General features: G+C 32.6%; 1 protein-coding gene and 1 long non-coding RNA gene across 4 annotated transcripts; one reads left to right on the forward strand and one right to left on the reverse strand.

Annotated features, from left to right (window-relative positions):
- Window positions 1–359: 359 nt before the first annotated feature.
- Window positions 360–9,438, forward strand: LOC148304315 (uncharacterized). 2 transcript variants are annotated; one of them, XR_015838377.1, is made up of 5 exons: window positions 360–542; window positions 2,518–2,630; window positions 2,705–5,255; window positions 5,505–5,648; window positions 5,730–9,438. It is a non-coding gene; the product is annotated as an uncharacterized LOC148304315 (long non-coding RNA). The 2 variants fall into 2 exon arrangements; XR_015838376.1 differs by having other exon boundaries at window positions 2,531–2,630.
- Window positions 9,439–11,591: 2,153 nt separating this feature from the next.
- LOC148304316 (nucleolar MIF4G domain-containing protein 1 homolog) lies at window positions 11,592–26,469 on the reverse strand. 2 transcript variants are annotated; one of them, XM_088268595.1, is made up of 16 exons: window positions 26,335–26,469; window positions 25,722–25,974; window positions 23,883–24,117; window positions 22,920–23,354; window positions 22,735–22,836; window positions 21,174–21,647; window positions 20,357–20,661; window positions 20,165–20,258; window positions 18,695–18,907; window positions 17,586–17,707; window positions 16,967–17,163; window positions 16,204–16,379; window positions 15,223–15,413; window positions 14,371–14,535; window positions 13,972–14,103; window positions 11,592–13,071 (listed from the first exon to the last, which is right to left on the reverse strand). In XM_088268595.1, exons 2-16 carry the CDS (start codon window positions 25,965–25,967, stop codon window positions 12,778–12,780), a joined length of 3,381 nt encoding a protein of 1,126 aa, XP_088124721.1. In that variant the 5' UTR covers window positions 25,968–25,974; window positions 26,335–26,469; the 3' UTR covers window positions 11,592–12,777. The 2 variants fall into 2 exon arrangements, with proteins under 2 accessions (XP_088124721.1, XP_088124722.1); XM_088268596.1 differs by lacking the exon at window positions 21,174–21,647.
- Window positions 26,470–27,251: the final 782 nt, after the last annotated feature.

The raw sequence follows: 27,251 nt of genomic DNA on the forward strand, positions 1-27,251 counted from the left end.
TATAAAGTTATTATATAGTAAATTTAATTCCCAATTCACATTCAATTACAATTCGCTTATTTAAAAAAAAATCACAGACCTGTGTTATGAACGAACTGGCTTCAAATTTATTTAACAAATAATTATTACATAACTGATAGATTTTCCTACTAGAATAAACTAAACAAAAAACTATTACCTAGTGTATTCTAACAAGAAAATTCAAGTGCTTTTAGATATGATCGAAAGAAATGCATAGAAAAAATACCGAAAATATTTTTTACACCACATATTTTCCCGCTTAAACTCCGACTGAAAATAGATCAAAAAACGAATGATAAACAAAATTCAATTATTTTATTCGAATCCGTTGGCAAGCACAGAAAAATCAGGCAAAACGTAATTTTCACATAAAATTTTATTTCATAACTTATTCGCGGTCGTGTCGCATCGAAATATTTATTTACTAAAAATATTATTTATAAAAAAAACGTTTGTGGTACTATTTACACTGAAGTGGAGCTCGAAAAAACTATTTTTATCGGATGTAAAATGACTACAAGGTAGGACGACATTTTTAATTCATTCGACTCTATTATTTTACTATTCGACAATATCGTTTTTCAATTATTGTACGGCATTTTAATTTTTAGAACATTTATCTAAAGTTGAAAGTTGTTTTTAAAAAAAAAATATTCAATGCCTAATTATCCGTACATCATGATTCTGTGCGTTTCTTTTATTTCTAAATGTTATCATCGTTCAAGGTTATTACTAATGTTTAATATTACTATGTCTTCAAGTACACATATATATACAAAATAGAGTTTATTTTGAGGGTAGATAATATTTTAAACGGTAGATAATATTTAATTAAATTTAACGGTAGATGAAAAGCTTGTTGGAACGTTTCATGTAACTAAATTTGGTTTTCATTTAATTGGTTTTCAAATGCATCGAAGTTATATCGTTTACCGATTAAGTATCAAGAAGTTTGCCAAATTAAATCCTAGTCGAGAAAAATATAAAATTCCCTTTTTTGGTATTTTATATTTTTCAAAGGCATAGAAAATATTGTAATAGGGGTAATACTTAATACGCTCAATGACTCGTATACAATACAATACAAAATTAATTATTTCTATGAAACAATCATCACCAATTCAAATATTTAAGTATACCTACATAGATTTTAAAATATTTTTTAAATATTTTTTTTCGTTTTTAACCATCAAACAAATTACATAAAATGCTGATGTCAAGTCGCTTAAAAAATGCTGCAACGTCGTTTTATTTTCACGTGAAAATATGGCTAAAGTAGTTCAATCGAAGGTTGCTAATCGGAAAGCTTTCCTTTGTTTAAATACACACGTTGTAGAATAAGTCTGAACAAAAATATGCACATCACCGTTGAGAAAAACCTTTGTATCATATTAAAAGTATTTTATGAAAGGCATACCATTACACCATTCACAGATATCGTATATACCAACTGTCTCGGTTTAGATCGTTGCTGTGCGCCTGGTAGCTTTCTTTACCTCATACCACACCCAGCGCCTGTACGCCTACGGTGAAAATGTGAATCTCTCCGTCTCTCTCTTCCTCGAAACGTTTTCCGCCGCTACGAAGCCCCTCCCCCCGCTTCCCCGCTATTTCCTCATTTCCCCCGTAACGTGCGCTCCGATACCTTCTCACTATTCTGCTCTCCGGATACAAGTTGCCCCGGAATGACCCGATTTAGATGTCTCAAGGTGATTTGTTTTATAAATTGGGTCACGTTGTATGTTTCTATGGAAAATCAAAATGAAAAACTAACTGATACATAACTATATATATACTAACTGAAAAAAATTGAGGATCAATATTTTTTTATTTCTACATTCATTTTTCCAAAATAAGATCTCGTCTTTGTAGCTACGTAATTATGATACAAGCACGCAATAATTTATTAATCAATTTCTTTTCGAAATATTTATTTGAATTAATTGACGACAAATTATGATGTGATGACAAAACAGCTGATTTTGGTAGAAGCAATATTGTAGCATGAATCAATATTTTAATACGGCTTGCTTGTCTTTAAATTTTGATATTTCGGTTTTCGTATTTTTCTTACGAAACTTTTGAAAGCAGTCATCATTCGAATTAAATCAACATTAGTTGTATGTAATTGAAGCTACTGAATTAAAAATAATAATAATAACGGGGTTTTTAAATACACAATATGAAGAATATCATTTAAATGGCTTCAAAATATATGAATAGTTTTTTTTTAAGTCACAGTTTTACGAGTTATCTAATATTCTTCTTCTTCGTAAATGTGCTTAGTGCATGCTTCCCTGAAATTATATATATATATATATATATATATATATATATATATATATATATATATATATATATATATATATATATATATATATATATATGTATATATAATATATATATATATATATATATATATATATATATATATATATATATATATATATATATATATATATATATATATATATATATATATATATATATTTAAAGGTATATTTTATAGATACTGGCCAAAATCAATGAAGAATTGGAATTGAAACCTTGAAAATTATGGATTCAACATCATACGTAACTAGTGAGATTGATGGATCAATGCAACACAAGTAACATATCATTTTGTTATCTAAAGCTGATATTTCCCACCATTACATGAAATAAAATTTATTTGATTTTTTAGGCAATTTTCTAGAAAAATGACATGTGGATCTACAAATTCTTTGAATTATGCTAACAACATAAACATTTCCGATTACGCACTTGACACATTTTCTCAGGCACCAGGATTGCAAAGAAAAATTGTAAAATCTAACAATCAGTATAGTTTATCCCCCAAAGTGGAGCACATGGAGACATTGACTATAAAATCAAATGTATTTAAAGAACCCGATAACGGGAAAGTAAAAGGTCTCCCACATTCTGATTCTTCAACCAGTTTAGACTTTTTTGCCGAAGGAGAAAGAATGGTATCAGAATTGTGTAACATTTCTACTGAGCCTCATCTTCTTGAGATACCTGGATCCAGTAAAAGTGGCGACATTCTGTGTTCTAGATGTTCAACAGAGAAAGCCAATCTATGTAAACCATCGACAGTGGACATAGCTATGTACGATGAATCTATACCAATTCAAATCATCAAATTGGCTGTAGAAGCTTGTACCGCTGCGGAGAATATTGCTGTAGCAAATAAAAATAGACCGTGCTTTAAAAACATCCAGACTATTTGTGAAAAAACTCGATCCAATGTTCAGAAACCTGATTCTGCTGTAGCAAATTTGCACTCTCAAGGTGTTCCGTGGGTTATTAAGAATTTTATTTTTTCATTTGTCAGAATTTTGGATGGTTGGAAAGGAATTAAAGAACTTTTGTGTGAAAAGCACGAAAGTTTCAAAAGAATAGAAAACAAATATTACAATCCGAAAATAAGGGAGAGTTTTTTAGAATGGCAAGTCGCCACAAATAATATGCTGGATCATATTTACAAAACATTCAAAGCATTAGATAGTGGATTTCAAGCGGAACAACAAAGGTATAAACAAAATGCTAATGGACTGAATTTCTCTTCAATACAAAATCAGACTCAAAATCAAATTCAAAAGCACCAAATAAAACAGGTAGGGAGTGTAACCGCAGTCAACCCACAAGTCTACCAATCAACTCCATCAGCGCATCACTGGGGAGGGAATACTTGTTATGGAGCACCTTCATACTTGGCTCCAGGAATTCCGCTCTGCGGAAAGACATTTCCGCAGTGGACTAACTCGACAATTACTAATCATTCTTCACCCTCTGTCTTAAATGGCTCTCTTCTGAGAAATGAGAATGAATTAAATAAAAGACCTTTAATAGATACAACAGAGAAATCGGATGAAAGCAAACTACACAACAACACGGACTCCATGAAAAGCTTCGGTAACTGGAACAAAGAGTTTCCATTAAAATTTCAGAATGTGATGGGATCAACTAATTATGCAAAACTAGAAGATCTTTCAAGCAGAATAAAGGGGGCTTCAGAACTACAGAAACCTGTGAATTTAGAATCCATTACTATGATTCCCGAAACTATATTTGATTGTAATGAAGTCAGGGATTCTATTACACCCTTAAATACTAATTATTGGGTAAATGAAAAAAAATATAATGCAAATAAATGCTTCAATGATTCTTTCAAATGTCCAAAACAAAATGATTCAGAAAATAGTAATCAAAGAAGCATACCATTAGCCCAAACTATTACTTCAAAATTGGAATCGGATAGTGATGTACATGAGCCTACTAAAGTTTACATGAAGCCGGGGAGTTACAGTGTACCGATAAAGCAGAGTGACAAACCACCCGACTCGGAATATGGAGCTCTAGAAACAATAACTGTTCATAATTCTCTGATTACTAAAGGAACAGTCCCAAAAATATTGAGCTTACCATTCTCAAAAGCTCCAAATTCTTCATTTCCTCAACCATTATTCGAAGTAAACTCATATAATAACTCATATACTTTAAACAAGAAACCTCCAGTACTTGAACAGAGTCAGAATACTGGTAATATTTACATGCAGGGTTTAGGGTTTCATAACATGTTTCCAAATCTTAATCCGGGTTACCATACTTATTATGATAAGGAATGGGAAGCGGCGAAGCAAACTGCTCCAAAATTACTAACTAATATATATAGTAAACCTAAAACTGATGCTGAAAGATTATATGAAGCTCTGACACCGCCCGAGTTTGTTGATCTGGGGAAAAGTACTTCGGAGGAAACACGAGACACACCATTAACAGACGGTATTAGTTGGAACAAAGTTTCCCAAAACTTCTTTGGTGAAAATTCTCAACAATTCAGGAAGTTAACAGAAGACGCAAATCGCAATACCGCACTAAATGATGACAGAGATAATAATGGCATGGAAGTTTCTAAAGGACAGAAAAAGGAAGAAGTACCAATTGAGGTCCGACAAGAAAGTACTATGTTTTCAGTCCCCAATGAGCAAAATGAAACACAGTCATCTAAAGAATCAATAGTTGGTGATGCGTCATATTTTGAAAGGGAGTATCCTTCGTGTGCCACAAACAAGAAACTCAAAAAGAAAAACAGTGTCAATACTAAAACGACCAACAGAAAAAATAATGAATATGCTTTGTCCAGTGGATTGAAAAGAATGGAGTCCATTTTATTCTCACTGTGGAACATGGAGAATAAAGGCGACAGCAGATTTGGACTGGATATTAGTAAAGTTAGTAATAAACTGATATCTAGTTGTCTATTAAACCTTGAGAAATTATATACAATATATAAATGGGATGCAATCCTGTGGACTGTTAGTCAGAGTTTCTAGGTTGGAACCCACTCTGCCACAATTTCATTCATATTTAACGTGAATTATTTTCCCATATAATAGCAACTATTCACCTTTTTGGATACCATTCAAAGTTCCATGTATTGATTAATTTTTTTAATAAAAATTGTTTATCTATTTTTTTAGGCTCCTCACTTTTATGAAGTTGTGAAGAATCCTCTAGTCTTTTCAAATATCTCGGAGAGAATACAGAAATCCTATTATACTGATGTTCATCAAGTAGCTCATGATATTCGTTCGGTCTTTTATAATTCATATGAATATTTGAAGGTAATTTTCAATTTTGGCTTCAAATATTATTATCAAATTTGAGAAAAATATTATTCATTTCAAATGTATGTTTTGTTTTAGGTTTATCCTGATGACAAATTAAGAGCTCAAGTGGATGAAATGGCTGCTTATTTTGAAAAACTTTTTTGCGAGGATGTGTTAAATGTAAGCACTACAGATAAATCCAGGAAACCAAAGAAAAGACCTGAGTTTTTTGACGAAAAGCGAATGAATGTGTTTTATCGCGATGGTAAAAAATCATTAGAAAAAGAAAAATGCCATACTTAAATCGGTATTATTTCGAATAAGTTTTTTTTTTAAATGTAGACTTATAAAATACAGGCATTAAATTGAAGTGTTATACTGCAAAAATATTAATTTTGAAAGAAATATTTAAGAAAAAAGTTACGATACGTGTAGCAAACATGAAACATTCTTTTAAATATCAGAAGAAAAATATTTTTGAAATTTTATATATAATTACAAAATGAATTAGAAATTAATTACACTTATATTATTTTTAGTTAAGTTCCAAAAAAAATATTATCAAAGACTTGAAGAAAATATGTATTTTGTACAATTGATATGAATATTTATATAAATAAATATTAAGAAAACCAGAAACACACATCAGTTAAATTACATATGGAATATTAATTAATTTTTCATATATGTATACGCTTTATAAAGTAGCCTCCGTAGTGTAATGGTCAGCACGCTCGGCTACCGTTCTGGAGGTCCCGAGTTCGATTCCCAAGGGGGGTAAAATAAATATAAGTGATTTTTTCACTGTAACATTTATTCAATATTACCATAAACTGGTACCTGAAGCGGAGGGCTGATCACCTTTCCTTCATGTGTAAACGATCAAGATAACACTGCGTTTATATGACACAGTGCCCTATGCACCATTGGGGTGCGGATAAGGGTTTTATATATATTTATTATAAATAATATCCTATATTATATTAAATAAAGAGTAAGTCTAATGGTAGGGACTGACCGGAGCATTTCGTCGTAACGTAACGTCGTAACATCGTTCGCGGCCAGCGCTCCGACTATGGATGGAGCGCTCGGCTCGCTGTACTATACGAATGCTCGCATCGTAACGTGTTACGTTACGACGAAATGGCTCCGGTCAGTTCATACTATCAGACTTACTCTTTATTTAATATAATATAGGATATTATTTATAAAGCGTATACATATATGAAAAATGAATTAATATTCCATATGTAATTTAAATGATGTGTGTTTCTGGTTTTCTTAATATTTATTTATATAAATATTCATATCAATTGTACAAAATATATATTTTCTTCAAGTCTTTGATAATATTTTTTTTTGCAACTTAACTAAAAATAATATAAGTGTAATTTATTTCTAATTCATTTTGTAATTTTATATAAAATATCAAAAATATTTTTCGTGCGTGTAAACAATTTATTTGAACGATACAATAAATACTATACAAATAGAAGTGCGATATAGAGTATTGCAGGGTCGAAATCAAATTCAAGAGTACTTGAAAATTTAACAGCTTCGGCGCCTCATTTTTCTGATAGTGAGGCATTCGCGCTCGTTGGAGCACCGGTTCCTCTTGAAGCGGCCGGACTTTGATCTCTGCAGCGTTTCGTCTTGAACGCAGCAGCAGCTCGGGCGATTGCTGCTGCGCAACCGGCCGCAGCAGCAGCTCGGGCGATTGCTGCTGCGCAACCGGCCGCAGCAGCAGCTCGGGCGATTGCTGCTGCGCAATTGCTTCCTGGAGCAGGACCTCCTTCTGGGCCGCCTTCTCCTGCGCCTGGAGCACGAGCGACACCTCTTCCGCCGTCGCGAACAGGACCGTTTGCGCCGCCTACCGCACGAGTCCTCGCAAGAGGTCGAAGGAAAGGTGTCCGGATCTTCTTCCACTAGTTGACGCAAAACCGTTTTCATTTTAACGCTTCTTTAATTTTAAAGAATTAATTAATTTAATTTTTTTTTAATTTATTCTGTTCGATTTTTCTCTGGAATTGCTTCGGTAGGGGAATCTACTCTTGTTTCTGTATCGGCCGTTTTCCTGTCTTCTACTGTTGTAGCGGCTCATGCGTCCTTGCCAGTTGTCGTTTTCTTGTTTTAATTTTAGTTCCTTAACTTCATGTGTCAGTAGTTCGATTTGTTTTTGCAAGCTCAACAGTATGAGGTCACTAAAATTTTCGTTTCTTGGTTTGTCGCAAGTTGTATTATATTGCCGTGCTGCTGTGGATGGTCGATTTTCGTCTATCCTATTTCATTCCGGTTTTCTTAGTATGTCCATTATTTTATGTGCCGTGTTGGCCATTTCGTCCAAATTTTCTGTTTTCGTTGCTGATAATATCGCTTGGACTTGTTGAGGCAGCCTCTGTAGCCACAGGGTCTTCGTTATACGGTTTTCTGCCAAACTGGGTCCTGCTAGCTCCTTCATATACCTCATTAGTTCTGATGGTTTTCTGTCTGCCAATTGTAGTCCGGTTAACAGAGTTGTTAGTTTCTTCTGGTCGGAGTCTTGCAGTCGTGCTATCAGGTTTGTTTTTAGATGCATGTATTTTCCTGCTGTCGGAGGTCGCGTTATTATGTCACTTACTATCCTGAGTGAATCCGTATCTAGTGCTGCTAGTATAATATAGTATTTAGTTTCGTCGGCGGTAATTCCTGCCGTGGTGAATTGAGCTTCGGCTTGTATGAACCATAGTGTTATATTTTCCTTCCAACATGGTGGGAGTTTCACGCTGACTTTGTGTACTTCCGGTTCCTCTTGAAGCGGCCGGACTTTGATCTCTGCAGCGTTTCGTCTTGAACGCAGCAGCAGCTCGGGCGATTGCTGTTCGAGTATTTGACGTACCCGATGGTGCCAAGTTTTCCGTTGCCTTGCTGTGCTTCTTTTTCCTACTACATTCGCCTTTTATTTTTGTTCTACCCTTCTTTCTTACGTGTTGAACCATCTCAACTGACTTTTATATTATTTTATCTACGAGTACCTACCGTAAGTACCTACTTTTGGATGATTCAAGCATTTGCCGTTTGATGGCGCTACGGTACAGTCTAATTAATAATTCGACAAATTTTTACATTTTCAAGTACACGAGTACCGATTTTACTATGCCAAGTTTTCCATATAAGACCTCTTTCGTCTTCATATGCTCCTGGTACTTCGTACTTATATTATACATCAAACAAGGTTGTTCTGAACGTTTTAGCCGACTTATCATGACGCTTCTCCGTAGGGGTGGGCAGAGAGGATAGAATGCCACAATACTCTGTTTTTGCAAACAATCTTCGCCTTTTTCACTTTCATTCGCCAAATTAGTTTGAATTCATTTTTTAGTTCCAAATACCTTCTGTATCTTTCTGCAATCCTGGTTGAATTATATCGATACTTTCAATAAACTGGGTTGATTTGGATGTTGTGGCTGACTTAACATCATGACGCTTCTCCGCAGGGGTGGGCAGAGAGAATAGAACGCCAAACCGCTATATTTTTGGCAAACAATTTCGCCTCTTCCACATTTATAAATCTATATCCATATAAACCCACCGATTATTTCGAATTCTAACCAAGTAGTTGATATGGGAAAGTTTCAAATATTTTCGATAGATGGCGGTATGAGTACCGATTTGCACATTCAATTGATTTAATTGATTTGATTGATCGATTTGAAATTTAAATCCACGTTTGTTTTCCAAAATACTATGTTGAGATACACAAGCCACGATTTGAATAATTATCGAGTTATTTTCGAAAAATATGCTTACTTCTGAAGTTTGTTTTTACATACATAGTAAGCGTTGCATCGAATAAATATATATATATATATATATATATATATATATATACATATATATATAATTTTTGTATGAACAGACTTAATTCTGATTTATGTTTTATCATAATTAACAGGCTTTATAATGAATTAAAAAAATATATTATATACTTAGGTACTTACATAAAATTACTTATAATTAAATAAAAAATATTACTGATTTTTATTTTAACAAATACTAAGTGGTGATGCATAAGCCACGATTTAAATAATTTTCGGGAAATTTTCGATAAACATGCTTAGTTAAGGTTGATTTTTTAACATACTTTATAGAAGTTGCACCGAATAAAAAAATATATACATACCTGGGTGCCTACTTAAAATATTTTTATTTAAATTTAACAGACTTAGTTGTGATTTATTTTTTAACATACTTAAAAGACTTGACAATGAATAAAAAAAATACATATATACGTAGGTACTTACGTAAAATGACTTACTAAGGTTAATTTTGAAAACTAAGTATCTACTTTATTATGTTTGATTAAGTCATGTGAGGTGATATTTGAGGACTTACAATCTACATACTTAGAATTAGTAGTGTGAAATAACGTCAAGTTAGATCAAGTTAAGCAAATCCAAGCTGAGTAAAGGTAGTTAAAAATTCGTACCAAAAAAATATTAAAAAAACGAAAAAGGCGAAGTTTTAATGAACTCTTTCATAGGTTTTCGATAAGTTAGTTAAAGTTAAGCAAGTCTTAAGTTGGGTCAAGGATGTTAAGGTTAAAAAGTCGTACCATAAAAAAAGTTAATTTTTTAATGAACTCTTTTAGAGGTAAGATCTCTTAAAGTCTCTTTAAAAGTTTAGAGACGGTGCTCGTGTTTAGTTATTTTTTTAAAACATCATTGGTAATTTATATTGTGTAACTCAATTTCTGATTCGTATTATATCGTGAAATAGAGTCGGACAGTAATGTAAAAAGATTGACATCGGTTTAAAAGATGTTGTTACGTATAAAAAATAAAAAAGTCTCCGGACACATTATTAAATGTTTTTATATTTTATTTTACGAAATAGATTATCGAATTGCGGGAAACTTCCAAGTGTTTATGAGTGATATTTTTAGAACTTTGTAATTCCAAATCTTAAGTATACTGTTTACTATATATATCGTTAATTATTTTGAAATTATTACATAGCATCTTTTATTTGTACATAGTGTCCCATTTGTATAGATTATAAGAACTTGATTAATTTTAGTAAATGTCACGTGCTGTATTATAGGTATAATGTGTGAAAGTTGAGTTTTATCAGTCCACAATATTATTTTAATGTAAATTTTCCACCTAAGGTTTTAGCAACCAAATGTTTTTTTCTTCCTAGTCTTGAGATGTGTCAAATTTGCAATGTCTGCAGTTGTAAGTAAAATATATGGACATATGAGGGTAGTCACTATAATTTTCTGTTTCTCGGCTGTAGCAATGTATTGTACTCGTATCTATAACTACTGTGTTACATATGTATGATTATTATCTGTGATAGTGATAGAAGAAAGGGAACTAGTCATCAGTTTTGTATTGTCAATATAAAAGAAAAATAATTTATTTTCTCGGATTATATGTATTTTTAATGAATAACAGATGGTCTGTAAGTCTCGATTTTAGGATTAAAACGTCAATATTTTTGTTTAACTTAATAAATATTTAGCAAATGAATCATATTTTTCCTTTCATTACTTAGACCTAACATTTAGTAGTGTGAGATTTTAGAGTATTGCCCATTAAATTAATTTATTGTGAACAAATCACATAACATTAAATAAATGTGAATGAAAATTTGACCAGATGAATTAATCTTAATGTAACAGCCCTCGCTGTTTGTTAGTAAAAATACTTAAGGTTTGTATCACAAGGTTTATTTCACAACACCAGCGCAATACAACTTTATGTATGATCTTCATTGGTCTCGATCCAGGGAAGAAGTGCGGGTTGCCAACGGTTGTTTTCCAGTACACATGCTCCAGGCAACCTGGCGGGCATCCATTGGCTGACATCATTCCCCACTCCTTGACATCAATATTGCCATGTTACAGTAATATTATTTTTAACGGATTCAAAACAAAGTTATATGAAGTATGTACATAATTCTATAAATTAAAAACCATTAAGTAGTCACAGTTTACTTTATTCAGTATTTTTACAAGTCGATATGGTGGACACTTAACAAAAGTTTGTCAAAATGATCAGTGAACAATTCAGGTATGATATAACGAATGTTGGTAACAAACTAAAAATAAATTATATACATAATGATACATAATACATAAATATGTAAATTGCATAAATGTTTTCACAAACAAAACTAAAAGAAGAAAAATTAAAATGAATACACGCTTAAATTATAATTTTGAACATAATTTAACAAATGTAGGTAGAATGTCTAGTTTCACATGTTGCTGTAAAGCACATCCTGTTGTCACAAGGAATACTGGACTAAATTGATGAAGAATCTAATTTTATGCCTCATAATTAAATTCAGGATATTAATTGATTACTGATACATATATCATGTCTCTAAATAAGAAAAAATTTCATTATTGAAATATGTACCACATATGGATCATAATAGAAAATTGCCAAAATTCAGAGACATGTACCAATTGATGCACGAAATGTATATATAATACTAGAATCACAATGTTTTACGGATATCATACGCATATACAAAACAGATCTAGAAGCAACTCTAGAGTGGGGTGAGTGATGACTACCAGGCGCCATCTTATAAGGAATGTCAAAATCATCTTGGCAACGATGTCACTATTCAGAATTTTATAGGAAAAGCAAATGGAATTTAGTGACCCGAGGTAGATGCCATGTTTTCATTGGAGTTCATTTACAATGGCAACTCTAGACTAAAATTTGCACAAACCTAGTTAGGTATTTTGTAACAATGCATCCTGTAATGCCTTCTATAATTGTATTAACAATTAAGTTACATAATCGATTTACATGTCAGCATTATTTTATAATTTATTTTATTTTATACCATAAAAAGTATAACAAGATATATAACTGGATTTTTGTAAATTTTGTTTTCGATCGGTTAATTATAACAGTAAAGTATGAAGAGATTCCGTTTCAATGATATGATTTTAAATGCTATCAAATTATAACAAATAACCATTTAAAAAATCATTTTATAACAGACATGTCTCAAATGTGAAGGTCAATCTGAAGGTCTCACACCACCTATGGTAAATTTACTGTATTTTATTTGTAAATTGCTAATTGGTTCCAACTTATTGTTGGACTGACTGAGACTTAGACTGGTAGACATAATAGTGACTTTAAAATTGTACCTTTGTATCGGCATTTAAAGTCTTATCGACAGCTGATGCTCTCTCTTTTAGCAAACTAGTTTGTTCTTCAGACAGGGCTTTAGTTTTTTTATCGGAATTTTTTACCAAAAAGTGACTTATGAATAACCTCAAACCCTCCCTAAAGAGCCGGAGTTTGGGAGATATGGCGACCCGTTGGAAAACTTCTAAACAAGTTTGCCAACTCTTGTGCAGTAATATAGCCAACAGGATCTGCCTCATCAGTCGAAGAGTCGACTTTGTGAGATCAGAAAACTGCACCACCTAAAAATGATAATCATTTTTGCAATTAACATCAAACATTTTACCATCGGTTGAGCGAGAATGCGAGTCAACTTGTAAACTTAACCCATTGCACCACTAATAAAGATGACATAGTTTGTTCATACAACACACTATTTCATTTTGACAGTTTTTTTATTACAATAACATTAAGACTAAATTACACACAAAATTAAAATGGTACAACATTGAAGCTGATTTTGTTGTTGTTCGTAAGATAGGTCATTATGGCTCATCCCCAGGTAGTTTTGGAAAAGCGTGTTCAGTTCAGAGTTGAGAAAGTAATTGTCATTCAGTTTTAATGTAAAAAAAATCACTTCAAAGACAAACTGTGTAATCGCCGCCTTGAGTCAGTGACATATTGACCTTGTCCGGCGATTTTCCGGCTTTATGTTGCAATGGGTTGAGAGCCCGTTTACAAAGTAAAGAATACATTAAATATAATTTATATTTGAGGCAATAGCTTTGTGATTTTCAATTTTATAATTAAAATGTAACTTTGTTTTAAAATCACTATAAATATTTCATTATAACTTAATTATGATGTCTACCGGTTTCGAAGCTAACCGCTTGGGTCTTGATAAAGAAGCGGTTAGCTTCGAAACTGGTAGACATTATAATTAAATATTTATAGTGATTTTAAAACAAAGTTACATTTTAATTATAATACATTAAATGGTTGGAATATTGTTACATTCATCTAGAAATATAATGAAATGTAACAATATGTTTTGTAATCTTGATTTTTGCTGTCATCTGAATGCCTGGCATATTAAGTAATGATGAATTTGGAATATTATTGATAATAAAGCTATAATTCCACAGTGGTGTATACTAAATGTTGTATAGCATAATTGTGATTGAAAAAAATCAATACTTTACCTTAAGAATTGATATTGGTAAACCCTTTTCAATAAATAAATGTGTCAAGAATTGTCCCAAGTTTGCAATTTGAAAAGGTGGGAAGTCATCAATCTCTTTCAGCTTATCCCAAATACTGTATTGAATGGACATCTGAAATCATGAACCAAAACAAAGATTACAAATATACTTGTTAAATACAAAGGCAATTTGAAAACTACCCGCAGTTTAGATTGAAAAAATCCTCTTCTAATTTAAGTTCAACTTAGTAAATACATACCACTATTTCTTAAACTCTATTGTGACTTCCCAATAAGTGTCAAAGAAAAATAAATAAAGGTCACCAACAAACTGGATCTACACAAAAGACAAATCAAAGTAAATCAAAGTTGACTTGGAAATATAAAATTTTGTATTAACCTGAAATTTTCTGTCGTGATCACAATACTTTTGGGCTAAAACTGCATAGTAAGGATTGTAAATCTTCTCTTGTAAACAGCAAGCGATAATAATATGTATTATTTCTCTTTCTTGTTGATTCTTGAGTCCCAATTGCTGAAGTTTCTCAAACGCATCCATGTAATCCTATAAATTAAAACAAAACATGAAACACCCCCCCAAAAATAATCATTCCTCTAAAATTATCCTACATATATAGGGTATTTTTTAAGAAGTTTGGGTTTTAAACTGGAAACATTGTTTCTACAGACTGTCAATTTGATAGTTGACAGTTGGTAGTCAGTATATTTTGCCATTTCACCATGAATAGACTGAATGACCATTATGCGCATCGTAGGTTAGCTGAATGGGCCGAAAACAATATTCAGCTGGATCCTCTTTTTCAATACAAAATTTTGTTCACCGATGAGGCACATTTTTGGTTAAATGTGCCTCGTCAATAAGCAGAATTGCCGAATTAGGAGTGGATAAAACCTAGAAGCCTGTGTAGAGACACCATTGCATCCATTAAAAGTCTCTGTTTGGTGCGCTGTAAGGGCAGGTGGAATCATTGCCACATATTTTTTTAAAGACTATGTAGGCCAGAATGTTACGGTGAATAGAGAGCGCTACAGAACCACGATTACTGACTTCTTCGTACCTTAGTTGAATGGCATTGATGTGACAGAGTTGTGGTTTCAACAAGATGCCGCAACATGCCACACGGCGGGTGCCACTATCAATTTATTGCGGGAAATTTGAGTTTGTATACCTCCAAAAAAAAACACTCCTAATTTCATAATAAACCAATGGATTTAAAGAGAGAATCATTACCTCTGCAGACATGATAATGCAAAATATGTTTCTCCGAAGCTCAGTATTGATCCTTTGTTGAAGGGCTAACTCCATTAACTGCATATGTTTTTTATCAGCTGGTTTTTTGGTTTCACTTGATTCTTCTTTTTCTATTTTTGTAGATCCTTCCCAAGCAGATCCTACCACCCACCATTTTCCTCTTTCATCGGCTGAAAAGAAATGTCACGCAAAAGATTCATTATAGGAAATACAGTGGGTACACGCAATTTGTTTTAGGAGACTAATATGTATAAATACTAAATTAAATTTTCAATGAGAAAATAATGAATGATAATGTTGGGTTAATTAATAACCACTCCAAAATCTCTTGGATGAAGTTGATACTTCTTTATTATAATATTTGTACCATTGAAATGAATAAATGTAAGCGCGGGTTGTCATATGTACACGTGACAATAGGAATGTCAGGCATTCTATAACACATAATGGCATTTCTGTGTATCTCGAGGCTAGAGACAATGATGTGTCTCAATATGAATGCATCCCAGTTAGATGTACAACTGGTGTGCAGTAGTCGATTGACTGTCTCGGTAGGTAGTGGATTAATTTACAAACTGATACTTTTCATTGCGATATTACATTAAAAAAGGTTTTTTTTAATCATAAATTTATCAGATATCCGGCAAATCATATTAATTTAACACACTGATCGGCAATAAGACTTTCGTAATATGTCCAAAAAAGAGTCAGCCACCAATGGCCGACACGGCTCAATCGGAATACCTCAGTGTCGGCCACCGGTGGCTAACACCGCGATAAACGTGTTAAATTTGGAAATCTTCTGAGGACCGAAATTTGGTACAATTTTTGAACATGCTGTAGAATAAAATGACATGATTCCACAAATGGCTTATTTTGGTTGCAACCAACGTAACCTTCATCACTTCTGCATCAATAATACACGCAACTCTAAATACAGATAAAGTAAAATCAATTTACCTTTGAGTAAATCTTCTAATTTGATATTAAGGGGAACGACATAATTTCCTTTTCTAATAATTCCTTTCATAGATTTCTTCAATTCTTCCGTGTAAGATGGATCATAGTTAGGTATTTTATTCATGTTGTTATTTTTTATCGCCAATAAAACATCCAACAAGAATTTCACGCGGGAACTGGAAATAATATATACAGTATAAATAAGCTTATCTTATTATACAATACTTTGGGTATGTCTTTGTAGGTGTACAAATACTTGATTTCTCTGAGTGATTATAATCAAGTTTTTTTTAAACATCTCAACAGAGGCAAAGAACTTTTTTGAAAGGTGAATGTGGAGATATAGGTATTTACAGGGTTCACAAATTATCTTTGGCTGTATATTTTGATAATATAACACTCTCCTTATAATTCATCATTCACTTTGTGTATTACACAAAGTGAACGATGACTGATAAGGAGAGTGTTATCTTAGGCTGGTTTTTACACTGCTTAAAATAACAGCGATGGAACATCGATGTTTCAAAAAAAAAAATAATAAAAAAAAATAATATATATGTATATATATATACATATATATATATATATATATATATATATATATATATATATATATATATATATATATATATATATATACACTTAAACCAGCTAATGGCATGTTGCAAGCCTGTCTAGACATACATTTTAATACCTCAAAAAACCTCATTGTAGTTTAGATACATATGAAAAGGAAAATAATCATCCACTTCGTTATCTTTACCCTTTTGTCGTTTCATTGTTGAAGCAAGAAGCCCGTTCCTGGGTGGTTTGGATAAATGTCTTGAGAGCCACGGGATCCTCTTTCCGCAAGACTCCACCGACGCTGCGCAGAGCCACCAGCGCGCACTCCACACTCTTCTCCGATAGGTTCTCCAGAACCTTATTCAGGATCTCATACATCAACGGAGATTGGAATATCTGGGAATTTTTTACAAAGTTAAAAACATAGACACTTATTTAGGTGGCAATACTGTCTCATTTTGTACATGGCTGCAAAATGCACGATCAGTTTAAATGATGGTTAAGGTGGGTACTATATTGAGGCTTGTCTGTAGTTAGTATAGAAAGGATGGAAAAGTTAGGTATGAAAAAAAACATCACAGACACTCAGATAAATGAAAACAAGTGTTTCATTTTAAAATTGGCACAAATAGAAACAGAGTGTCTAACTAAGTATACCACAGTATCTATCGGTCGGCGAAATTATTCAGTGAATTCAATTCCGATGCTATGCTTTTCCGACATATTATTAGGTATAAAACCTTAGATAATACAGTATACATTTCCAAGTTCAAGAAATTGTTTGTAGTGGTTGATTTAAATACAGAATTTTATCTTACCTTAAAACTGTATAGGTACGAGAGAGCCAATATTAAATTATCTAATTGCTTATTTTCTAAATTCTGCTCAACTGCCATTACTTCATCAAATTTCTTCACAAGTGTTTGCAAGAAGTGTGCGCCTAAAGAAAAAAAATACATTCAGATTATACATACAAATAGAAAAATCGATAAACAGATTCATAGCAATATGTAATTGAAAAATGCTACACATTTTACACAAACAATATGATTTCTTGTCAGGCAATGGATTTGGCTTTTTTTTGACATCTTAACATGGATGAAGAAGAATATGGAAGTCTGGGTATTTACAGGGCATATGAAATGTCATCGGTCGCAACTACACATGCAACACTCACTATTCTACTTATGATTGACAACCACACTACTCAATTTTTTGGAACTTCTATATATATGATCAATCTCATGACACAGTGTATACAAATTCACAACACACATCTATGTTGGATTGAGAAAGCTTTTATTTAGCAGAGACCCTTTTATTTGGATGTCTGCAAGATCCGAACCCCGGGATATTTTCACATACTGGGAACCGCCTGAAAACATGATTTTCAAGCCCTGTATTTTCCTTAGTTCATATTCTTCTTCATCTATGTTGTAATGTTTTTTTAAAAATAATTTCTTCTTAGTGGAGAAATCCCAGATTTCTGAACAAGTACTTAGATACACTCAAAATGTTGTGAATTTTATTGGCAGCCACTGTGTGATATTTATTAATCTAAAATTTATCTTTTACTCGGTAAATACCACTAAATAGTGATATTTACCAAGTAGAAGTTAAATTTGTAAAAAATATTAGGTAATAAGAACACGTGAATTTATTGGAGAAAATATAATTATCTTCAAAAATTTCATTTTTAATTTTTAAAAACTGACAGCGAAAACATCTGAGAATTCACTAATTTGGGTCTATGTATTAAACATTTGACGTTTTGGATTTAAAATTTTTCATTCGCACCTGCCGATATTATCACTCCACTGTCGAGTGGATAGAGCGTGTGACGGATATTCCAATGATCCTGAGAGTTTGGTAGGTCACTTCTGAACTAGAGAAAAATTAGGATAAAATAAACATATTGAAGACTTGCCCACTTCCGATCCGACGTTGGCGTGTAGTATGGCCACCAGCATGGTGTGCTCCGCGGCCATCCTCTGCGAGGTCATGGTGCCCTGCACCAGGGCGGCGAGCCAGAGAGAGCAGAAGGCATTGTTCACTGCGTTCCGGCTGTTGGAAGAGTAGAGCCCCTCGATCTGACTGCCAGTCCAGTGCATATTGCTTCCAGCCACCTTATTAAGTAATCCTGGGAAGATTTCAAAATAATACTACAAATGTTTGAATGAAAGCTGTCTTAATTCACTTGACTGGTGGTGTTGGGCGGGAAGGGTAATTTTTACCTTTTCACTTGACTGATGTGTCAGTTATTTTTACGCATGACTTTTGCGGCATCTTTTGATCTCATATCGATGTATACAGTATGGTTAAATGTTATCACTTCTTTTCAGAGATGTTTATCTCTATTATGAGTATGAATCCGCCCGCAGATAGTGTGTTAACACTTTATTTACTTCATGACTTTCCTCAAATACCATGCAAATTTGTACTACTAGCAAAAAATGTACATTTTAACAAAACATTCATAATTTCTGTACCAATCATTCAATTATTATGATTTTTTCAATGAATACTCAAAATGTAAGATAGCCCTCACTCGAGGTCGTAAAATAATATTTATGATTTAACAAGTGGCAGTTGAAATTATGAGCAAAAAGTGTCGTATTGTGATTCATTCTAGAAACATTTTGTATTTATTAAAAATATTCTTGTGAAGACACATTTGGAGAATTGTTTGGGCCGTCAACGGAAGCAGACGCGTAATTTAGATTTAAAATTCACTTCTTTAACTTCGTATATTATAAATTATTTGTCAATATTTTATTTCAGCATTTAGAGTAAATTTATATTAATTTCAATAAAGCAATCAACTGTGGGTATATTATTTTATTTTCATTCAGCGCACTACACCTTACATTGACAAAAACAATCACCAGCCACGCAAAAACGTAGCCACACGCCGCCATAAAAAATAGCTGATCCCGAAACCAATAGCCATAAGTGGTATTCTTTTTAAAACGTAACATTTTCAAAAATAATAGTGCTCATTTATTTTATTTCATTTTTAGTTCGTAGTAAATATAATTTTTAAATGAATAGTTCAAATTTGATATCGATATAGTGATTTATAGTAGAAAAACCGACTAATCGGTGTTTGGTCATTTACGTTTGGCAGCGAAAAGCAGACTAGTCGGCTTTTGGTAGTTAATGCGTTATGTACGGACATAATCCAGCCCACAATTCCCTGGCTTTTAACTGTCATTTAGCCGAGATCTAATTTTTCATAACATGTCAAATTGTTGCGACAATGATTTATCGGAGACAACAAGTTTAGTTTTAAGGCATTTCAAAATATGTATTCATTTTGCCCCTATTGTTTGAAATTATTCAAATGAAAACTGCCACAATTCCCAAAAGAAATACAGTAGTTTTTAGATGCATTTACCTTTGATTTGACGTTTCAGCTGTTGGATTTCTTTACTATCTTCTAATTCTTTTTTAGCTCTCAAATGAGGAGGAATATACTTCGCAGTTTGATTCTGAAAAATATAAGTTAATTAAAAAATTATTACAAATTTTTTTAAAACAATATTTAAAAATAATACAGATTTACATGTCCATCTTATATTTTTTTTACCGTTAACACGTTTCCTTCTTTATCACGTTGCCTCCCATATATATCTTCCCACAAACCGTTTTTCTTATTTTCAGTATCCGATGATTCATCCTCATTCTCAGACATTTCCTCAGAGCCATCAGCATCCGTACAGTCATCACTATCTTCACTTTCACTGTTCACTTCCATAGGAACTTTGACACCCTTTTTCGGCTTATCTTTTTTGATGGGTTTGGAATTTTCTGTTTTCGGTATTTTCATATTCTTTTGTGGATTAGTATCTTCTTCATTCTTTCGCTTTAGATTTTCTTTTCTATCATTTTTCTCTAAAAAGAAAAAAAACATTATCCGTTATTGCACAGATTATCAAATTGGATAGAGCATTCATCTGCACATTGGGATAGAAAAATATGTTTTAGTCACTTCTGGGCTGGAACTCCATACGGATGTTATCGTTTTAACTACGTAGTGTAGATAAAAAAAAATTAAAATCAAATTTAACTGTATGTAACAATATGTAAACGATATGTATCAAAAACTGGTAGAAAATGCCAAAAATATGACAAATGGAAGTTTTGAAGTTATCTACACCAAGAAGAATGTTAACTTTTGTATACTGCAGCTGTCTAGTTCACAAATGTCAAATATGATTGACGTTCGACACCATTTGCGAAAATTATAGCATCTTCCGATCGGGTGATTAATTTTATGCCCCTGTATATAGCTAAAAATACACTCAGGACAGTCGGATGATTTTTTTATAGCTAATACTACTACAAACTTACTTGAAATTATTATAGTTGAAATGTACTAAGAAAAAGAATCGATCTAGTTATACCTTTCTTAATGGGATGAGTTTTTTCAAAACTTTTTTCACACTCAGATTCTGCACTACTCAGATTTTCAAGTAACTTATCCAACTCGGGACACTTAACGATTTCAGGTTCGGCTTCTCTTTCATAATCTCTGCCATATGTGTTAATCACTTTCCCGTTCACTACGATCTTTCTATTGTTACTCGGACCATCACAATGATCCTCGGAGCAATCTGAATTACTACAATCTGATTCATCAGAACTGGGCGGTACATTATCAGAGTCATCGTTCATTTCCATTTCCATTTCTTCATCTTCCAAGTCTGACTCTATATCGGAATCCATCGATTCATTAATAGAAATATCGTTAGGTGTGTTTGAAATTTGTGCCGGGATCTCAATGTTGTTTTGGTACAAATCTAATTCTTGCTCAGTTTCTTCTTTAACCGGTGTGAGATTACCCGGCTGAAAGGACTCATCGGGAAATGAAGACATACCTAAAATAGGTAAAAAGATTAAAAGAAAAACATTGAGTGGGTGACTAAAATTCCATACAACAGGTAAACTGAAGCTATGTATTTCTTATAAGATTGAATGTGGTTTCAGCTAATACATATTCCTAATATTGTAATTTTTAGGTAATAGTCTTGCATTTAGTGATTGGCTAATTTGGGTACGTGATTACCTCCGATACCGCTGAAGTTTGGATGGAGGGGTAGGAAATTTATATTCCGATGTAGGCTTCTCTTCTTCAAGTATTGAGAACGAGCCAGAATTCATGTCTATTTTTGATAGTAAAAAAAAAAACAAAAGAAAAAAAAATTCAACCAACAAACTGTAGTCTTACAACCACAATATGTATTACATTTATATATTGAACTAGTTATTTCGTTGGTTATATTGAACTTTTTAACAACAGGTTGCGTTAATTATTAATTGGTGAATGTATCCCATAGAGTCGTGCCATTACCGAGCACACACATACTATCTCATAGGTAGTAAAATAAGTAGTGTTGATGTATTTCATTATGTGGGTAATAACTCGGAGAGAGATTATGGCAACCATATTATTATTTCTTATGGATCTGACACCATTTAGATGCAGTGTTGATCATATCATTGGAAGCAAAGATCATTTTAATTTTTAGATAATAAATACATACATACTCTTTTGGTAATTTGTATTTTGAAATCATAGCTTTATTAAACAGCTTTTTTTAAAATTTTTTATTATTATTAATTTTTTAAGATTAACAACTCCAATTTTTTAAAGGGTGATGTGGATAGTAGGCATACGATTTTTCAAGTTTAATTTGTTTGTGGTCTTAGTACAAAGATAGCATTTTTTAATTGGAATTTATATTTTCAATGTCATGATTTGTATGCATAATGCTATGCTTGTAAATAAAACAGATTGTACAGAGATTTGAAGTGATACAACTAGGGTGATTTAAATGTCATGATTTAATAATGAACCATTTTTCATACTTAAATTATTTATAAACATATCGGGAGAGGACCGAGTGTAAACTGAGGATGTTTTCTAATGGTTAAATAAAAAGGTTGAAACCATCCTACACTCACCAGAACAAATCATCCCAAATTCTTCGTCTAAGTTGTCACCCATATCATCAGATTCTTCATCTTCTTCTTCTTCAATTTCTTCTCCCAAGCTCATATCAGAATCTGTAAAAGAATTTAAAAACATCAATTAATTTAGCAATAGGGAAGTGATGAACAAGTTGATAAAAGATAACTACTTAAATTACCTTGATCTGAAAAATCTTCATCACTATCACTAGAAATAATAGTTTGTTTTTGATTATTTTTATTGAGACTAACTTTTGCCACTGATTTTGGAGAAATGCTATTAATCTTGTTTTTCGAACTATCTTTTCGAGTTGAGGATGATATAATTTTTTTTTCTGTGTTTAATTTGATTTCCGTCTCTCCATCATTGCTATCACTTTCATTTTCATCAAAATCGTCTACGAAATCTTCATCTTCAGAAAAATCCGAATCACTAGAGGCATCATCAATGATGCGACTATTTTTCAAACTTTTTTTATTGTATGTGGCAGTAGATTTTCCTGTAGCAATAGCTATATCTTCTTCAAAATCAGATCCGGAACCAGTTTCTGCAAGATGTTTCTCCGCTGCGACAGCAGCCTGCATTGTCCGTTCATCGCATACTTCTAATAAATCTGGGTATTTGGTTAAGAAAAATGCAAACACGCAGTAAGGTTAGCAGGAATCTTAATAATGCACAGCATAAAACCTGTCTATCAATAAAAATGCATCATCAAATTCTCCATGTTCTCTCCGAGTATTTTCATTTATTTATAAAACTAAGAACCCATGATTCTACCATTAGAAATAGACATTTTTAATGCTAGAATCATGGGTGTCTTTTTTGAATATGAAAATGTTGACGATTTAGATAGCATTTTTGGAATAAAGAGTAAAATGATTTTTTTTGCTTTGTGGCCCTTTGGCAATTCACCAGGGATATGTAATTCACAAACAGATGAGATAGAAATTATATTGAATCTGAGAGTGTGGTTCATATTCTTACGTTTACAAAAACTGAAGTTGCACATTATCCTGATTTGTGGAAATTCTGTTCTACATGATAATGGATTACATACGTCATCTGTACGACCAATCCACGGTTAAATAGTAATACAGAATGCTCCAGAAATTAATAAAATGACTAAAATAGTAAAGGATACATCCAAGACCGTCAGCATCAAAACTCTTGGAAATATTTCCAGACTTTCTCTTTTTCAATTTCAGTTGTTTTTCTAATTTCTTAATGATCTTATCTTCTTCTTCATTGGCCTTCAACAGTTGGCTGTTTCTCTGCTCCTTCATCTGACTCTTTAATTTTTCTTCTCGCCTTTTAGCACCCTTATTTTCTTCCATAATTATATTAGTCCTGTCCAATACATTTCCTTTGCCAGTACTCTAGAAAAAAGAAATCCTTTTTTAATATTCACTTCAAACGCTTATCCGCACCCCAATGGTGCATACGGCACTGCATCATATAAATGCAATGTTATCTTGATCGTTAATACATGGAGGAAAGGTGATTAGCCCTCCGATTCAGGTACCTGTCCAGGGTAATATTGAATAAATATTAGAGTGAAAAAATCACTAATATTAATTTGACCCCCCTCTGGGAATTGAACCCGAGACCTCCAGAACAGTAGGCGAGCGTGCTGACCATTACACTACGGACGTGGACATATTTTTTAAATACAGTGTATTGATAATCTGCTTCAATTTAATTAAAGACGTGTGCGGACATGTCATGGCAAGTCATTTTGTAAAGGACAGGTGAAAGCGGTTTCACCTGTGCTTCACAAAATGTTAACGATGCGCTTGGGCTTTTCATTAGTTTAACCTATCCCTTACGGTACAAAAACTTCTGCGTGCAATGGAGATATGTATTTTGTACACCGTATGAAAATGTGATCTAAATGTTGTTTTTATTAACCATAGTTGAAGTTAAAATGTAACAATTTTGTAATGTTAGCTAGCTAATGTTAGATTTAAAACGAGAAAAAAATACATCGCAAGTAGCCGCAATAGCTAGCGTAGCAACATGACTGCCACTTAAGACGACCTGGGCACTACTGGTGCTACTAAACATGTTACGATATGCGCATATATGCAAACACAACATGTATGCATACACGGAGAAACGTTTGTATATTGGTGATTTTATCCCCGATTTTTTCACAAATTATTTATTTCCGATGCTGCAAATGAATGACTTTATATTATAATACTTTTTATAATACATTTTTTTATAATACTTTTTTGTTACCAGCGAGCTGATCTTCATCAACTACATCTATCCAAAAATGTTTACTTTATTTTTTTCTTTCACCGTTCTTTTCTTTAGTTTTTAATTTGTTAATTATTGTAATTTTAATTTTATTGAATACAATTTTTTGTAAAACATATATCGCTCACTCCTTTCAAGAACGTCATAAATCAAAAAACTGTATTTTTCAGGAGAACGTTTTTAAAGTTTAAAAATATAACACAATGTATTAAAAATAAATATCAAGCCACTTATTGAACTTTTTTCTGAGCAACAGATATTTTTAGGTGAAACCTGAAGGTTTTTTCTCCATTTGAAAAATATTTAGTTTATTTAAAAAAATAATTAAACAATACCTTTTCTTCAAAATGAAAAAACAACATTTTCTGCCCTGTAGCGGGTAAATATTAAGTTAAAAATATGATTCTTTTTCTGGGGTATAGTACATTTTCTAGGCATTTTGAAAACATGCATAACTGAAAATTGACGATTTTTTATTTATGACGTTCTTGAAAGGAGTGAGCGATATGGCTGACTAAGTATTGCACCCACAACTTAAAAAAGCTGGAATAAAATTGTATTATTATTATGTAATTAATAATTCTACTACGGCGGAATACAGAGCCCGTATATATTACATTTTATATTGATATTCTCATTTTTAAAGTTGAGTTTTAGTAAATACATATCACCGAGAGGGAAAGGTTAAATTCACTGTAAATGTGTTGGATCAAAATACCTTATTCTGCTTTAATTTATTTTTATCAACTCCCACATTATTCATAGGTTCATCATCCGTTTCTTTTGGTGCCTTAACAAATTTTCCAATCTCTTTCGAGTCACTTGTTTTGGAAAAATATTCGCGTTTATGAAGCTTCTTTAACATTCTTTTTTCTTTGCGAATATCCTTTCGGGTTTTTGGACCAACTTCTTTTATTTCTTTAGACTTCTTTACTTTCCTTTTCTTCCCTTTAAATTTTGCCATATTTTAGCTAAAAATGTGGAGTGTAAAAACATTATTTTTTTAATATATAAATAAGATAAATAATATTTAATTTAAGATAAATACGCCAAACATTTAGCATCTTCTAAAAATCATTTGTAAATAATAAAAAATATACGTGTTCTAGAACAATATGCTCAAAAATTAGGTATCCGTGAAATAAACAAAACTTAGAAAAGTATCCATATGAAATTAAGATTAACTTCCACGTAATTAGAATATACAATTTTATATTGAGTATATTATTTTTCAATAAAATAAAAATAATAAATTGAGGTTACGATACTAAAATTAATATGCCTTGAGAGTATTGTAATTTGATTATAATTAATTTGAATATTTTTCACACCTAAATGATGAGTAACGTTAAACGTAAGAGCACGACCAAATGTGTATTTTTTAAAAATGCAGTTCAAGAAACAACACAAAACACCAAGATATTCCAAAACCCTAACCACAGATCAGAAGTGACATTTTTTAAAATAAAGGGCTAATGCCAAAAACGAGGTTTATTGAGAATCTATGGAATTGTGACTCGCGGTGTTGGCATAATCAAAAATAAAATAAAAATCCTTGCTTTGTGGTCTTATGATGAATAGCTGTAATGGACATTTTTATTCTTATGTTTCTGCATTATCTGCTGAATTCACCATTGAAGACACTTTTTTTAAATTATATAATATGTTTAGGGATCGGTGGTGATGAGGAACAAGTTGGGTTGAATGGTAGTGTTTATTCAGATACTATACAAAGCGGTGTCGTAGCAGTGGTGTAGCGATGGCGTAGCGGTGTCGTAGCGGTGTCGTAGTGGTGTAGCGATGTCGTAGTATCGGTGCTGGTCGGCAGCGAAGATGGACTGCCAGACTGGATAAAGTAGCATTTTGATGTAGGCGAAGATGCTGGACTGAAGATTGGGGCGAAGACTTAAGATGGACGTCTTGTGACATCATCGGGAGACTGTTCTCGACTGTGTGAATGATGCTGGTTGCGTTCCCGGTGGAGGGATGAGATATCACTCGTCATGGTCCCGGTGGAGAAATGAGATAGTACTTGACGAGCTCCCGGTGAAGGTATGAAATGTCGATGCACGGGCTATACCCCTTTTATATGGTTCAGGAAGGCATTGTTCCATTGTCTCGATGACCTAAAGAACCAAAGTACGAATTTCCTGACGTCTGCTAAAATGCAGACTAAATAAATTCAGGTCCCCGCTCTTGGAACACATGTAATCCTTTTATTACCGGTGCGTATAATGCATGTTACGTT

This window comes from Brachycentrus maculatus, unplaced genomic scaffold (genome assembly GCF_059751285.1).
Source record: "Brachycentrus maculatus isolate JH-2025_06_01 unplaced genomic scaffold, ASM5975128v1 h1tg000326l, whole genome shotgun sequence".
Lineage (NCBI taxonomy): Eukaryota > Metazoa > Arthropoda > Insecta > Trichoptera > Brachycentridae > Brachycentrus > Brachycentrus maculatus.

Coding starts and splice junctions, on each gene's coding strand:
- LOC148304316 (XM_088268595.1), bottom strand. CDS start 25,967: ATGGCAAAATTTAAAGGGAAGAAAAGGAAAGTAAAGAAGTCTAAAGAA. Junction 23,355..23,882: donor TGATGCTGACGGTCTTGGAT/GTATCCTTTACT, acceptor CCAAATACCCAG/ATTTATTAGAAGTATGCGAT. Junction 20,259..20,356: donor AAGAAGGAAACGTGTTAACG/GTAAAAAAAATA, acceptor TATATTTTTCAG/AATCAAACTGCGAAGTATAT.